We start from the raw sequence: 17,749 nt of genomic DNA on the forward strand, positions 1-17,749 counted from the left end.
CTTAAATACCCGGAGGTATGAACATCATGCAGTGGGGACGCCCCGAGGTTCCCGCCATGACGTGTAGATAAGCGTAGGCAGCGTGCGGACGCACACCCTAGGAGGCCACGGGAAGGAGCATGGCGGACGGGGACGCCCATGCTGAGTTGGAGACGCCAAGGGTTTCGGCACTTGGCACTGGAGGCAGCCATCTTACCCATGAAGGCGGAGAAAGGCAAAAAAGAGGTGACTGAGAGTGGAGTGTGAGCAGTGCTTAGGCGAGCTCTTTATGGATTTGGAACATGAAATGTGATCAAATCGCACTGCTCGCACTCCACTCTCCGGGAGAGTGGAGTGCGAGCAGTGCTTAGGCGAGCTCTTTATGGATTTGGAACATGAAATGTGATCAAATCGTTTGGGACAAAGTTGGAGTGGCTTCCCCTGAAGAAGAACATTTGAAACTTGGCCTTGTTGGGGCAAGTGCCGTGGAAAGATCATTCGAGGACTTCAATGCGCAAGATAAGTTACACTCCGATCCTGAGTGATTGGCGACCTAATCTCTTGTTCTATATTTAGTGTTTCACATCAACGTTTTAAACTTAGGTTTTCAAAGATATAAAGAGCAAAAAGAAAAAATTTAAGAAAACAATAAAAACATAAAACAAGTTTTTGAATAATTGATTAAAAGGACTATGTGGTGGATGGAGGTGCTTATGATTACACAAAAATAAACAATTAATACCAGGGTCTGGTGCTCTTGAAATTGTATGAAGCATCACCACACACCCATTAAATATTTAAAACATCAAACATTTAAAATAAAATAATATATAATAAATCTTTTTAATAGTATTTGCCTATAATGCTATTGTAGCATACTACGATGCTAAGAGCAGAATATATCTCAGTCATTACTGTGTAAGAGAACAGTAAATTACAAGTCGCCATAACACAAATTTAAAATCAATACTTGTTGAGCTGCATTGAATGTAATGATAATGTGGTGCATAAATGTTTTAAATAAATGTCTAAATCCATTTTCTAAATCAGTTACGGCCTGCCCCCTCATAATTCTTACTCCCCCCAGCCCTTAGCTATCTTCGCTAATAGAAACTCCTTTAAAAATTAGAAATCCTCCAGGTTGTTTGAAATAATTCTAAATATCGAAAAATAGCCCATTTCTAATGGAATCTATCTCCCCAGTTTTCTTTAGGTGAAAGTGGGAACCTAATACTTCTGATTTATATATGTTAAGCTTAAACCTAGAGAATTCCCCAAACTTTTCAAAAATAAGCAGTAAAGCTGCAGGAGATGTTGTCAGAGTTGTAAGAAACATGAGAGCATCTACGGTATCTTTTAAATGGCTACTGCTTTTTTGTTTGTTTTGTTTTTTTTGCAATTTCGGAGAAATATATTCAAATTCTCGCCCCGAGAATAAGGAGCTTAATTTTGAATAATTGTCTTTGATTGTTCACTATATAGCGGGGAAACTTAATCTTGCAGTTTTCCTTTATTCTTCAAATTAAATTCATTGTGGATGAATGTTTTTTTTTTTCATCTGTGACGTTTATTAACGCATCAGGGTGGGTTAAAGGCAGGAAGGGATAAGGTTCTGGGGTGGGGAGGCAACTAAGCGGTGATATTGGAAATGATGTTCTGTGAAATTGCCTTTGGAGTGCATAAGAACCACTGCACTCGGAAGCTCTGTGTGTATTTTATTGTGCTAATAATAAAAAGTTTCAACTTAAAAATAAGGTCACAGAGATCTGTCTATAAGGAATGCCCCGGGAATGCTTGTTCAAAAAAAACAGGTCTTAGGAAGAAAACAAAGATTCAAATTCTGGATCTGTCCATGTGGGCTGGGCACAAATGGAATCTTCTGCCATAAGCAAAAGGATTGCCCCTGTGGCTTTAAAGGATCATTTCAGATCTCCTCATTGAGCATCCAGGACCTTAGGTCTAAGAAGGTGGGAGAGAGGGTCTCCTTCAGCAGGAATAGAAATAGTGGACCGTATATCGACTGGGTTCTGTTGTAAATATCTGCAACTGTTCTGCTTCAACAATAAATGCAAGCCACTGGGAATACCAGCCTGGTGTATGGAATGCTTTTTTTTTTTTTTAGCAGCAGCCCTATGTTTTCTGCCATTGAGGACCCATTTAGACATCTACAAGGACTCATGCCCCCCCTTCACTCTGTAACTTCTATGGCGATTGCTATATTTCAAAATTAAGTAGGCAAGTTTTTGTTTAGTAGTATGCAGATACTTAACCGGGAAGACTTAAACACGATGCACTCTCTTTACCTATTATATGTATGCGGTGAAATTGTCTTGAGAATGGGGATCTGTCAGTTTTCTTGTGTTTGTCAATGGATTATTGTATAGCCCCATCTTTAATAAATACAACAAGCAATGCATGAAAAAGTCGCTGAATAAATTGTCCATTGGTTTTTTTTTTTGTTTTTTTTTCCGGCTAGGTTTTCCATGATATTGCCTATAAAGCAAAAAACAGGCAGGACCTGATTGCTGGAATCGATGAGTTCTTGGATGAGGTGATTGTACTTCCACCAGGCGAATGGGATCCTGCCATCAGAATAGAGCCTCCTAAATCCCTGCCGTCTTCAGATAAAAGGTAATGGATGGGAATGTGCCCTCGTACTCTTTACAGAGTAGGAAAGGATAAGTTGAATAAATCTGACCTTTTTTTAGGCTAATCAAGCCCAAAATACTGCTACTACTAATACTGTTGTTAAAGAGGAACATGACCAGGCACTTTCTTATTCCCCCCCAAAGAACCTATAGATCGAAATTGCAGTAAAGTATTGATTTCTTTATAAGTCGTCGTAGAGTTTTCTATCCCGTTTATATTTAATTTCCAACAAGAGACTGTGTGCTTTTAAAAACACAATGCTGCCTCTGGTGTCAAATTCTTCTCATGATATTTCATAAATAAGCAATTAACTGACTAAATTCCTGGCTATATTAATTGTGTAGCTTTCAAGGTGGGAATGCCATCATAGGTATTTTAACTTTATATACTTTATATTAAATTTTCTTATTAAAAAAAAATTTCATTTATCATATGTTGATATATGTTCAATCTATTAATGGTCTACGTTTAGTAATTGTCTCTAGAATTTTCTTTTGAATTTATAGCAGAAAAGGAAAAAAAAAGATCTGTTTCTCTAAGCTATCATATTTTTGTGTATTCAGTTAAAAAAAAAAATTGTTTTTTTGTCTTGATCGAGCAGTTGTATCCCCCACCTCTGGGGTTCCATTAAATTGCTTCCAGTGCTGGCCCTTCTAAGGGGGTAGACTGTAGGTTGCCATGTTGATCCTCCACATATCAGCTGGACACAGAACATTGCAAGTACCATACGGGAGCTGGCACATTATATTATTTGTAATAAACCTACGCTTAGACCAGGGGTCAGGAACCTTTTTGGCTGAGAGAGCCATAAACGCCACATATTTTAAAATGTAATTCCATGAGAGCCATACAATATGTTTAAAACTAAATACAAGTAAATGTGTGCATTTTATGTAAGATCACACTTTTAAAGTACAAGAAGTCTCTGAAAATATTACACCAGGCCTTAAGATACCAATACATCTCCTACTAGGAAAACGGACCAAGTCAGGCTGCTATAGAGTCCTACACAGAAAGTACACGCCAGCAGAAAACCTCACCTGAATCACGTGCTGACCCTCACCTAACATAGAATAAAGAGACCAAAACGCATAACAAGAAGCATGCAGAAAAAACTGAATTGGAAACTGCAACAAGCCAGAGTCTCTGTATGCAGTGTAACAAAGGAAAAAAGAAACATCACCCATCCTTATAAAACAAATCAAGAAATATAAAATCATCAGCAGTAAAACTGTACTAACAAAAAGAACATATTTCGAAACAGTTGATGAGTGGAATATCCAATAATTAAAAACTCATATAAAAAATTTCCAGATACCAACAAAATATTTCAAAATAGCAGACACAAAGACCCAGTAATGAAAAATAAGGATACAAAAAATGTTTTGCTCTGCATACCTGGGAACGTTTGATATCCAGGTGTCCTGAGATTGTTTTGAATTAGCAGGAGGAGGGGTGGTTTGCTTGGAACTTTCTCCTTTCTCTGTCACATACCAGCACTCTCTCTCACACTGGCTCTCAATTACACACCTATACACACATGCTCTCAGTCACTCACATATACACATGCTTTTTCTCTTTCACTTATATAGGCTCTTAATTACACATTTACACACATGCTGTCTATCTTTTCACGCTTACACACACACACAGGCTTTCAATCACATAAATACATGCTGTCTTTGTCTCTCACACACAGACTCTCATTCACATGCTTATAAACATGTCCTCTCTTTCTCTCATTTACACACAGGCTCTCAATCACATACTCACATGCTCCGTCACCTAAATCAGCTCTCAATCACACACAGACACACATGGTCTCTCTCTTACTTATACACACAGGCTCTTAATCATACATACACATGATTTCTCTCACACACAAAGGATCTCAATCATACACACATACTCTTTCACACAAACAGGTTTTCAATTACAAACTTACACATACAGGTTCCCAATCGTAAACTTACATTCATGCTCTCTCTCTCACAGGCAGGCTCTCAATCACAGACATACTCTCTTTCACATATACAGGCTCTCAATCATTCACATACATGCAATCTCTCACTCACACACACAGGATCTCAAACACACATGCTTGCTCGCTTATTCACTCTCTCTCTCTCCCCCACCCCCACCCCGGGAACTCGCGGCAGCAGCAGCCTCCTCCCAACGCTAACCTCCTTCATTTTCAGCCCTCGTGGAGGAGGAGTCCCATCGGCGGCGGGGGTTGACGCTCTTCTTTATTTTCTTCCGAGCCGCGCTGCACAGTCTTCTTTTCGTCGGACCGACGCTGACCACACTAGCGTGGTCTCTTCTTCCCGCGCACGCACCCGATGCTCCCCACTTCTTCTTCCGGGCCGTGGCGGGGGGCGGGAAGAAGAGACCATGCCGGTGCCGCCGACTTCAGCTATTCTGCCGCTTCCTCTTCCGGGCCGCGGGGGCGGGGGGCGGGAAGAAGAGAGCACGCCGGTGCCGCCGACTCCAGCTATTCTGCCGCGTTCCGCCCGGGCTGACAGCATTTTAAGCCCGGGCGGAGAAGGACCGGGGAGCAGCTGGGTCAGCGGGGGGACTGGAAAGTGTGGCGACACACTGATTTAGGAGATTTGTCTGCGAGCCAGATGCAGCCATCAAAAGAGCCATATCTGGCTCGCGAGCCATGGGTTCCCGACCTCTGGCTTAGACTATGCATTGTGCTCCAGTATCTCGACACTAAACTTTGTAACATGATCTTTCCAGTGGTTCATGTATTATTTTCCTAAGCAGTTCACGTTACTTTTTTTCAGCTACAAAGAAGTAAGTACCCCAAACGTTTGAAGTTGTAGGATTATGCCAGTGCAAAAGGGTGCTGAATTATGAGGGCAGTGACAGCTGTCTTTGAGTTTCCTGATGTTTGTGTGTGTGTGTGTAGCAGAGATCCACAGTAAATTTCTTTGATGTTTTTAAGATCAATAGAATTTTTGTAAAGGCAGCTTTTAGCAATGATTTTTCATGGCTTTTATTTGTTAACTGATATTGCTGTGAATGTCTTCACTAGTTATCCTTATAACAGAAACATGCTAGGCCCTGAGCTTGCCCTTGCTGGTGGACGGAGGGCTGGAGGGTCTGAAAGTCCACTTGACTCATGCTTTCATGCTTCAGCTCCTTTAGTAGGGGGCAGCAAATGAATGTCTTGGCCTTTTGTGTTTGTTTACTTTTCCTGTTGATATCTATTTCCCTACCAGTACCATATTACCGTGAAAGTACTCTCTATATGACCATCTTCCTACACAAAACAAAAAAAATCCTGAAAAATGTAGAGCATTTTATCAAATTGTTTTCACTCTCCCTTTTCTTAAAAAACAACTGAATCAAATTCTCCTAAAATATGGGGTGGCAACAGGGATGGGAACAGATGAACATGCAAACAAATATTCTTGATGAAACTAATTAAGTGAATCTGGCCATAACGATTGTAAAGCCATTGTGCTGTCATGGTGTAGGATGTAAGGCCTCTATTGTGCTCAGTTCCTAAGCTGCCTGTTTGAGTGCTTTGTCATTATTTGGGCCTGCAGTATTTTCTCTCCTGCTGTAGCAAAGTTATTTGGGCTGTTCTAGTGGATATTCAGTTCAGTCCCATGGAATATTTATTCCATTACATATTTTTTTAGCACACTACCGAAATTCACAGAACCTAGACATAAACAGGTGAGAATGCATTTTGAACTTGACTGAATAAAATAATGGCACTATCTGTCATGGGGACTGTTTTGATTTATTTTGTTCAGCTTTGAGAAATTTACAGGATTTTGTTTTGGGTTTTTTTTTTCCTTGTGTTAAAGCATGGGGTGGTCACCTTATTCCCTCTAAAAGAATTTTGTAAAGTGGTCCACATAGCATTTCTTGAAGTTCGTTTATTCATAGGCTTTTGTTGGCACAGTTACATTTCCTCAGAAGACAGCAGGGTCAGTAAAATCTTCTTGTAATGCTGTTAAACTTTGTCTTACATATGTTCTTACTGGCAGAGTATAAACAATTGAATCAGTGGTAGTGAATGGCAGTCTTGGCAAACTTCTAGAAACTGAAAATTAAAAATATAAGATTAGCTCTTTTAAAAAAATGATTCACTCCCCCCCCCTCCTATATATCTATCTGTGTCCCAGAAGATGCATAGTTTGCCTTTGCTTGTAGTGTGTGCAGTTTAAATGGGTGTTTGAAACATAGATTTGCCTTGTAGCATGGTATGCTTGTCACTGGTGTCTAGGAATGGTAGCTTGACATTATCTGTATTCACAGGGATTCCCTAGTCACTGCTTGCCCTTATCAGTAGTGGAATGTCTTTGCCTTGTTATTTCCACTTGATACTGTCATTAGTTCAGGTATATTGGCAAACAGACGTTATTGGAAGATTATCCTTGTTCTCATGTTGTTACCTCTGCGAAATCCATGTTTTCTAAAGTTGGGGGCATCCTGAGATCTTGGCTTAAATTTACCCGGCTAGCACAAATATTCAGCTCCCAGTAAAGGGATCCAGGCCCCTTTCAGAATTTAGTAACAAACAAGTAAAGCTAGCCAAGTAAAGTTCCTCAGGTCTGAAAGTGGATTGGTCTTTTCACCTGGAGTGAAGAGAATACATGAATATGAATGTGCCAGGAGCTGTTAGCTCTACTGTACTTAGTATTCAGCACAGCAAGCCACTTTGAGGTTTGGGAGGTGGGTATTTGTCCAACAGATTTTTTAAAGGTAGAGGATTGTGAGTCTGAGATGTGTTCAGTATGCCTGTCCAAATTTAGCCAGTTAACTAAAAATAAATGCTGATTGGGCTCTGCGCTAGGGCCATAGTAAATCGCGCTCTATTGAGCACACATTGAGCACACATTTTCCGCATGCTTTAAATATGGCATGAGTTTCATATGCAGGTACATTTTGTATGTATAAGACCTCTGCTTTGCATTCATCACTCCCCCAAGTCTAGGGTTCCTAGTGTGGTGAATAAAATGACTTATTCAATGCTTTCTATTATTGTACAGTGAAAAATAGCATTTGAAACCCAAGCTCTGTCTTTTCTTCTTTCAATATTATCAAACAGTTATCAGAAGAGAGAGAGAGAATATGTGGTTTGATGTTACTAAGCTATTGTATTTTCACTGTTTGGTAAATGGGTGAAAAAACGATCTTTAAAGAGCTCTATATCAAAAATGCAGAATTCAGGAATAGTGCAGCTGAATGAATGTTTTGAATACAATTCTAATAACCTTATTTAAACAAAATGTTATACCTTTTTGTGCCACAGGAAATCATTTTGTGTCCAGTAATACCTTATTAGATGTCTCTTCACAGAAAGAACATGTATTCGGGTGGAGAGAATGTGCAGATGAATGGGGATACACCTCACGATCCAGGCCATGGAGGCGGGGGACATGGGGACTCTGAGGAGCTGCAACAAACCGGCCGGTCAGTGGAGAACTTTCCTGATTCTGGGAGTTTAGCTTGTTTGCAATAATACCAGCCATAACTGGTAGTTACTCATAAATATTTGATGACACAGTGATTTTTCTTATTTCTATTTTGGAATTTTTAATTGTATATTTTCTTTTCTCTTTTACATGGAGTACTGTCTTTGACAGCTTCAGGGTGACTAAGGAATTATTTGATGGTTAAAAAAAAAAAAAAAAAAAAAAAAAAAGTAATTGTGTATAGAACCATTGTGCATGATATATTTTCTGTTCAAAAGTGCTGGAATCCACTACATGTTTTCATGCTGTGAAGCAGTAGAATATGAATTTTAGAGAAGCTGCTTGTCAGTAAAATGCATATCATGATGTCTAAAACCTAGCAAAACTTACCTCCTCCATTCATCTTAAAAAAACAAAAAAAAAAACAAAAAAAAAAAACATAGAGTAGACATTGTTGCGTCGGAGGTGAACCCTTGGGCCGAGGTGGGGTTGACACAACCCATAGGTAGGAGACCTACGGGTCCCCACCATTGGCAGGTGGAGTGGGCTGATGGACAGAGGCAAACTGGAGCTTCACCAATACCAGCCCTCGTTCCCCGCAGGTTGAGCCTTTGGGTGCTGGGGCCAGCTTGGCTTAGGTGGGCCTCTGTATGTAGTTGATGTAGAGATCGGGTTCAGCCCAGAGACAGCAGGTGAGAGATGGTACAGTCTTACACTGGACAGGATAGTGTCCCGGAGACTTGGGCACCAAAGGAACGAAGGCAGACAGGAGGCGCCCGAGCAAGAGCAGGCCGAAACCTGAATAGACCAAGTCCAGGAAATAAGCCGAAGAGGTGTTGAGAAACAGGCTTGAGTCAGGGCTGGCAGCAATCCAGAGGCAGTGGCAAGCGAGGCTGAGGTCTGATCACGGAGAAAGTCAAGCGTAGTCAAACGAAGCAGGAGTCTGGGTCTGGAGACAGGCAATACGTAGTCAGGCGAAGCAGAGTTCTGGGTCAGGAGATAGGCAATAGCGTAGTCAGGCGAAGCAGAGGTCTGGGTCTGGAAATAGGCAATAGCGTAGTCAGGCGAAGCAAAGTCAAGGTCCGTGTAGGCAATCCGAGGTATGAAGCAAGACAGGAACAAGGAACAAACGAGGAACAGGAACGCAAGAGTGAGATGAATCTCTAGGAGGCAACGAATACTCGACCAGCGAGGATACCTGTTGCAAAGGCAAAGCTAGGGAGCGGAGCCTGCGCTTAAATACTAAAGCTCTGCTGATGTCATCATCCGGGGCCGCGGCTAGGTTCCCGCCGCGGTCCCTATTTAAACATCAGAGATGCACGCGCCTAGGGAGGGGTGCGGTGCTGAGTAGCAGCATCTCTCCGCAGGCCATGCGGAGAGGCCCGACAAGAAGCAATGGACGTGGTGGCTGGACTGGGAACACCGCGGACTGCAACAGGGCCGGAAGCACTGGGGGAGGCCCAAGGATGGAGCTGGCGGCCCACCGCTGCCAGCGAGGAGGAATCAGGAGCTGGAGTCACTATAGAAAGGTGAGGGGGGTCATGCCACGGGTCTGCTGCGGACGGCATGCGTAACAGACATAGTGAAAAGTAATACTGTGAAGTTCATATTCAGTCACTATCTGGATAGTAAAGTTAGCCAGATAAGTTTAGCCAGGTAACTTTGGAGGTATATTCAACATCTCAGCCACACCATTGAATATAGTTGGCTTTTTTAAAGTTAACCAGCTAACTTTAGTACAGCTTTTTGGCCCCATCAGACCTAATCAATTAAGAGCCAGATTCATTAAGACTCTTCTCCCATTGTGTCTTTGAGAAGAACCCTTAATGAATCAAGTAATAAGTTAGCTGGCAAACTTAGAATATTGGAGTTAGCTGGATATCTTAGCTGTCTAACTCATCTGGCTAAAATATAGCATCTAAGAGCACACACATTTATTTATCCACATAACCTCTGAGTTATCCATCTAAATGCTTCTGAATATGAATCTCTCTATGTGTTGTGGACCATTTTGTGGGTGGTGGTAGAAAATTGTGGTTCACTACTCTGGCATAACTTCAAATTGAAGGCTCCCAAATAAGTTTGAGAGGACCCCTCCCCAAGAGTGGAAGATCCACGAGCAGGGAGAATTTCCTGTGCCCTGTCCCCCTTCCTCCAAGAATCCAGGTGCAGGGAGTGATGTGCTACCCTTCCCAGGTCCTCATGCTCCTTTTTGAATCCTCCTCTTCTTTCCATCCCTCTGTACCTTTTCCTAGGTCCTTCTATTTCTTTTCCCACATGCTCCTTCTGGGTTCCTTCTACCCCTTTTCGAGTCTGATTCCTCCTTCCACCCTACCCTTGTCTAGCCCTCCCCTCCCCTGGTTGACTTTGGACCAAGGACACTCTGGTTCTTTCTCTTTCGGAGCTTCTGGCTCTCCTTGACCATCTTTCAGTAATGGTGATAATGAAGAAAGTCAGAATGAGGCCTGTGAGCTGGCTGCCATGATTACTGGGATTGGGGTACACCACCCCAAGAGCTGTGCAGGACTGCAAGGCAGGACATGGGATTAAACAAGGGCCGATCTTCCGACTAACCAGATCCCTCCCCTGCAAGTTGAGTCCTTGAGTTCTTTGGGCCAACAGGTCTCTGTGTCGGCAGTACATCATGGTGAGCCCTGGTAAGGCTGGCTGGGTCAAGCCTGGAGAAGGCAAGGCTTGGTACAGGATGGACATTGTGGGCAGGGACAGACTGGAACAGACAATGGGTTTGAGGACTATATATATTGAAATAGATGAGGAGCTATGGATTGGGTACTAGAACAGATAAGGAGCTGTGGACAGGATACTGGAACAGGCAGGGAGCTGTGGACAGGATATTGGAGGCTGGACTGGGCAGGGCACACCAAGAGCAGACAAGGACATTTCTAAACAAAGCAGATTAGGGCAAGTCTTAGACAAGGCAGACAAGGACAACACAGAACAGAGAACACAGAAGCCTGAATGCAGCAAGGCTGGAGGCCTGCAGGCCACTAAGCAAGGTAAGGCCTGAGTAGGCCACAGAGCAAGGTTCAAGGAGGCAGAAGGCCCAGAGGCCACAAGGCAGTGCAAAACCTTGCTAGACCACAAGGCCAGGAGCAAGAAGGCCCAGGAGCCACAAGGCAAGGTAAAGCCTAGATAGACCACAAAGCAAAGAACAAGGAGCAAGAAGGCCTGGAGGCCACAAGGCATAGAGCAATATAAGAAAGGCTAGGTCAGATAGCCAAGGGTAACTCCATGGGTCTGGAGCTTGGTAAGGCTGGAGATGAAACTTGCTGAGCACTCCTGGTGGAGACGAGGCTGTACCACAGACTGAGGCTGTACCACAGACTGAGTCAATAAGGAGGTGGCTTGGTTTGCTTGAAACAGAGTACACTGGAGGCCTCTGCTGATGGGGAGGCATCATTGCAGGTAGACACGGGGCACGGTGAGCCTGTGAAACAGGTGAAATCCTAACACTGGTGTATGGTCAGTTGTCCAACAGCAGCCTGCCTCTTCCCCGGCATGAGCTTCCAATTTCCCAGGAAACCCATGCAGGAGTGTGGGCTGGTGCCAGGCCTCTGAGCATGCACAGGCTTAGTGTCCTAACTTTCTCTGTTATCACTGCTGATGAAAGAGGGTCATAGGGCGCCAGCCTGGTCAGCCACTCTGAGGTGGACTGTTGGGTCCCCTTTGTGCTTGTGACTTCCTGCACTGTGGAGGCTACTTGTGCAAAATTTGCACTAGAGGGAACTACATTGTTTGAAGATCTGCATTTTGTTCCTCTACTCAGTCTCCAGTGTGGGTTGTATTAATGTTGTGATAGGTAGCCAAAATGACTGCATCTGAGGCCCACTAACCTGTGATATCTTCCAAGCTTTATTACATTTTTCAAAATTATCTTTATCACGTGTTCTCAGCTATTATTTCATGGCTATTGAGGTGTAATTTCCTCTTGTGTTGAGCACTTCTATATTTAACATCCATTTTTGGAGTCGTAGAGTGTGGACCATTACTATATAATATCTTCTAGGTCAGATTCCAAGGCATACACTGGTGTGATAGCTTTTTATATTGATACAATATATATATCTTAAATTTTAGTAATGCTTCTTTAAATTGTCTTCTTGTCTGTCTTTATTTTCTCAGATTCTGCGGTGGGCTAATTGACGATATAAAGAGGAAAGCTCCGTTTTTTGCCAGTGATTTTTATGATGCTCTAAATATCCAGGCTCTTTCCGCCATTCTCTTTATCTACCTAGCAACGGTAACCAATGCCATCACGTTTGGAGGACTTCTGGGGGATGCTACAGAAAACATGCAGGTTGGTATAATACTCGCTGTAAAAGCAGTGATGACGCAGACACCAGTTACTTAGCTGAACAGTAATATAACATGGTTTAGTATTTCTGCAGTGTTGCGCAAGGTAAATTGCATGGTTACAAGCTTCTGCTCATACGAGTTTTATAATATAAGGTTTGACTCATGTGCCTTTTTAGCAGCTGCCATAGGTAGATTTGCAGAAAAAGGGTTTACCTGAAACACAGATTGTTCCAGTACTTGCAAATATTTGCATGGTGAGTGAAAGAAGATAGGAAAGGGGGGTAGGTTTATTTTCGTAGGTCTCAACTGGGGATATACTTCCCAAGGTTAGGCTGTTCTTTAACTCTTGATGAATTTCCTTCCCTTCCTTCCCCAGCCCCAATCCTTTGTAAACCTCATGAGTGTATGCAGAATAAAATGTTTTATCTATCCTGTAATGCTTAGGGAATTGTGCGCTCTCTGTCCCTTTTGTATTTGTTTTGCTGCATAATGTTTCTGGTTGAATAGGAGAGAAACTGATACCGTTAGCTAAAACATTTGCGCACTGAAAGCAATAGGGAAAGGTTGTGCAAAAAGACCAAACATTTCTCATGAAATACTGGGGATGTGAAAACTTGATTTTTCTCACCTTTTATTAGATAGGTAGCAGACTCAAAAAGAACTGTCCTTGTGTATAACTATGCTGCCATAATTCCTAACCCCATCCCCACCAGAAGAGTTGTGTATGTGAGCAACTTTTAGGCCTGTCATTTGCATGTGTAAATAAAACAAAAACAATTTCCGATGCAGTAACTTTGTTTTATCTCAGTTGCATTTACTTATTTGGAACTGTTGGATCTTTTCACACTTAAAATAAGAGGTTATTTTCCCCATTCTTTCTTTTTTTTTTATGTCTGGTAGACCTTTAATTTTCTATGGCCCAATAGTCTAATGGGGATATGTGGAAAGCAATAAGATTTTATTTTATATTCTCTTTGCATTTTAAAGCAGTTTTTGAAAGCTAAAAATAAGGGAAAAAAACTAATTTTAAACATGCTTCTGTTTCACAACAAATTTTGTGTCCTAACATGCAAAAGTAAAAAGTCGTTTACCTGAACAGACTTGTAATCATCAGTTAATATAGCTTGCTACACTGAACAATGACTAATTACAAATAACCAATTTATTACACTGATTGCAAGGTTGGTGTCCAAGTAACACTGGGGAACAAACACAATCACCAAGCATTTGCATTTTTACTGGGAGTCCAAGGATTCATTCCAATGGTATCTCTAATTCTTTTCTATGTTCCCTCTAAATCTCCTTTCCAGCTCAGACTCTCTCCCCTCATCTATCCCTCTTTTCACTTCCACTCTGTCATTCTTTCTTCTTTCACTCCTATTCCCCTCATGTTCCTTCTGTTTTTATTCCCCTTCTTCCTTTCCAGCTTGCACTTCCCAGATATCCCTCCTCCATTTTATAGTGTGAACAGTGCATTGCGGATTTCAGGGAGACTGGGGTGTGAGAAATAAAAATTAGTCTGTGATGCCCTTAATCCCCTACCCCTAAATTAAATAGCAGAGTCAGTGTTTTTGTAAATGTTACTTCTGAATAATTGGTGCAGAAAACAGAATCAATATGTAGGACAGTTCTGATAAGAGTAGCAGCAGCAGCCGCACCAGATCTAGATATGAGCACACGCTCCTTGCCTCTGCAGCTGCCTTTTATCCTGGGGTGAGCAGAAAAAAATTCGAACCGATATAGTCCCCACCTTCTACACAACATACCAGTGATGGTATTGATGGCTTCTTAATAAAAATCTCTAAGCAATTAATACTAAGGGTCTGATTTAGTAAACATTTTTTCCCATAGATACACAACAGTATTGGGTGCGTACTTTTCTCTTCCCTCTAAACTATATAAATTGCTACTCCACCCCTTTCCCCTAACCAGCCTCCTTCCCTTCCCAATGTCCTGTTTCTACAGCCATGAATGAAGCTCTAGGTCACACCATTATTTGCCAATGAAGATTTTTATTGGAAGGATATGGTCGTATCATAAGTCAACTTATATAACCAACCATTAATACATTCTCAAATCCCAATTGGGTGACCATGCCCTCATTTGAGTTGCAGTTATAAACGCTCAATACGTTATGCTACTACAAGATTCTGCTGTAGGGGGGACGAACAGCTGTTGAAGCCTCCTGCCTCTGATGATCCTGTAGTTTGATCCTTGCTTGCTGGGCCGAAGATCTTTGCAGTGCAGTAATGTCCTGGATCCTCTTAGGGTGGAGAGCAGGCAAATCCCAGCCATCAAAGCCTAAGACTTGAATGGCAACTCATCTACTACCCTCACTCAACCCATGCAGTGAAGCAACAGGAATGTCCGCTGGACATTCTCTGGCTGACTAGCTTTCACATTGCACTTGCCGTGCACACTTAGGGCCGGATTTTAAAAGGGTTACGCGCGCCGGGCCTATTTTTAAAAGGCCCGGTGGCACACGTAAAGCCCCGGGACGTATGTAAGTCCTAGGGTTTTACAAAAGGGGCGGTCCGGGGGCGGGGCCAGAGGCATCCGACAGAGCGGCCATTGCCGCTCTGTCAGAGGATCACGTGCCGGCGTGCGCAGCTTGCGCAAAAGGTAAGACAAAGGACTGGGGGGGGGGAGTTAGAGTAGGGCTGGGGGGAGAAAGGTTAGGGGAAGGGGTGCGAAGGTCGGGCTAGGGGGAAGGGAATGGGGGAAGGGAATGGGGGCTCAGCGCTCGCAAGGTGCACAATTGTGCACCCCCTTGCACGCACTGACCCCGGATTTTATAACATGTGCGCACCTGCGTGCGCATGTTATAAAATCAGGCGTACATGTGCGCGTGCCGGGTAGCCCGCGCACATGTAGGCCGTGCTCGCTTCTTTTAAAATCTACCCCTTAGGGTGTGAACAACCTTGCCTCCCTGTGCCGCGACTGTTCAGCATACCACCACACCCACCCTGCTGCATTGAGACCATGCAATCTGTCCCGAGATGGATATGCTGGGTAGGAAAAACTGCTGAAAGAAGAGGCTGGTGGGTGGGCCAGTCAAGGCTTAAATCGAGCTCCCGGCCCACCCACCAGCCTCCATCTCTCCCCCTAACCTGGAGGCAGAGCACTTCCACAGTTGTGGCCTCCACTCTTTATCTGGGTGAGGGGGAGGGGGCTCTTGAAGGGGGGAAAACACCTGCGTGAACTGGGTCCTAACTTGCTAAGTGCAGAAAACAGAGCTGCCAAGAGTTGAGCAGCACCATGTCATGTGTTATCCACACATCTGTAAAATTAATTTTACATACAATATATAATTAATGTTTTAATAGTTCACACATTTCAATAACTACATTGTTTGTTTATTTTTCTACTTTTGTCACCTGAGGTTTTGTCCTCATTGTACAGGTATTCCTCTGCTTTCATTTTATCTGTCTTCCCTAACTTGGCTCTTCATTCAGTCTCACTTCATACATCTTTTCTTTGTAAGTTTGACCATCCCAATCCATCGGCATCTAGGGTTTATCTTTCATATCCCTTCTATTTTTCTCTTCTAAACTCTCTCCTCAATCATTGCTACATCTGTCATTTCTTTCCAGTTCTCCTTGTGTCTTTCATATCCATCTCTAAGCCTTGCGCCATCCCAGCCACCTATCCTCTTCCCTCGTAGCCACCATCTCTCTGTCAGCACCTCCAAGCCACTGCCTCCTTTTCCTCCACCCATTCTCTCTGTACAATGAGGACTGAAGAGATGAGAGGACACTGTGCTCCCTGTCCCAGTTGGCAGCTGCTACTTCTCTATCCATATTCCATTTCTGCAAAGCAAAAGCACACCCAGGTTTGGCAGGAGAAAGGTTGACTGTAGGGCCTGAAAGCATTGTGCTTTTTCAGTGTTCTTGCAGTCTGCACTATTGACCACTCCAAGGCCAGGAGGGGGTGGGGGGGGGGGGCAGTGCAGCCTAGTGGTAGGTGAGAATAAAATTGGCTGACTCATGATGATCTTAGGATCATGAAACAAGCAAGGGTCAGGCGCTGGAAAGCTTCTCAAGGAATAACCCAGCTTAGGTGTGAGGGCAGAAATGTTGGATAGAGTAGCAAATGTGCCCCACCCCTCCATGCCTTACCCTTTCCACCAAAAAAAAAGTCTAATTTTTTTCTTTGATTGTAAGAGCTTCAATAGAAAAATAGTGTGTGTTTGTTTCCTAGTTTATCCTGTTTTTATTGGACGTGACTCATTGACATATAGGCTGTGGCTTTAACCTGCAGTGCAGAGCGAGAGGACTGATTAATAGTGTGCTGTAAGGCTATTGTCATAGCGTAATCTGATTGAGCACTAGAAGGATCTGCATTCTGACAACTGCATCACTAATGCCTAGACGTGATCATTGCTTTCAAATCATCATGTTTATGCAGATGGGGGGGGGGGGGGGGTTCAGTTGCATGGTTCTCATGTGCTACTGCCTTCTGGTGATATCTTTACTTAACTACCGATATTGCATATGAAAGTCAATTGAAAAAAACCCAAAAAAACAACTTTTCCTTGTTTAGTAGACCTCAGTCATGCTTCCTCTGAGTTAAGATCTGCTCTGGCATTGTGCTGTAAATTATCTGTCTTTGTAGGTCCTAATTTTGCTCTGAATGCCCCTCTCTTTAGTAGTTTTCATGTTGCCTTGTCAGTCACTGTGTCTGTGGTTAAAAGCAGGGTTATTAAGCAGAAGTGATTTCATAGGAAAAGCTACAGCACAAGTGAAAAGTCAGGGTGTCACCAAGAGAAATTTAACTGAACAGAATTATTTCAGTGCTGGCATTCTAAAGTTAGTTAAGTCTGGTTGCTGCACATGCTTGTTGTAAAGTTACCCAGACAACTTCATCCAGGTATATCTGGTGGCACTTTTTACCCAGATAAATTCGGTTGAATATCCAGGTCAATTTAGCTAGAGAAAGTTCTCTAGGTAACTTTGACATTCACTGAGCTTAAAAGCGGCTCTCTGTATTCCTTAACATTATTGGTTCATTAAATGTCTTTGTGATCAAATCACCCCTTGTTCTGTATGTATTTATGTTATTTAATGTTGATGACTATTACACACATCTTATGACTATAAGTGCAATGATACAGTTTGCTGTCCTCTGCTTTTCTTAGGGCGTACTGGAGAGTTTTCTGGGCACAGCTGTCTCTGGAGCTGTCTTTTGCCTTTTTGCTGGCCAGCCACTCACTATTCTAAGCAGCACAGGCCCTGTCCTGGTCTTTGAGAGACTCCTATTTAATTTCAGCAGGTGAGTTACTGGAGTCGGTCGGTATCTCTCACTAGTTCATTTTTATATGGAATTAGAGCAGCAAGGACAAGAAAAACTGAAATCGGACTTTTGAA

General features: G+C 42.8%; 1 protein-coding gene across 2 annotated transcripts in view; it reads left to right on the forward strand.

Annotated features, from left to right (window-relative positions):
- Positions 1-17,749, forward strand: part of SLC4A4 (solute carrier family 4 member 4) — a 782,778-nt gene that overhangs the window by 577,351 nt on the left and 187,678 nt on the right. For both annotated transcript variants that reach the window (XM_029598711.1, XM_029598721.1), the window contains 4 exons: positions 2,456-2,610; positions 7,951-8,064; positions 12,210-12,384; positions 17,521-17,654. In XM_029598711.1, coding sequence (XP_029454571.1) covers positions 2,456-2,610; positions 7,951-8,064; positions 12,210-12,384; positions 17,521-17,654 — 578 coding nt within the window. The remainder of the gene's footprint in view (positions 1-2,455; positions 2,611-7,950; positions 8,065-12,209; positions 12,385-17,520; positions 17,655-17,749) is intronic.

This window comes from Rhinatrema bivittatum, chromosome 1 (genome assembly GCF_901001135.1).
Source record: "Rhinatrema bivittatum chromosome 1, aRhiBiv1.1, whole genome shotgun sequence".
Classification (NCBI taxonomy): Eukaryota; Metazoa; Chordata; class Amphibia; order Gymnophiona; family Rhinatrematidae; genus Rhinatrema; species Rhinatrema bivittatum.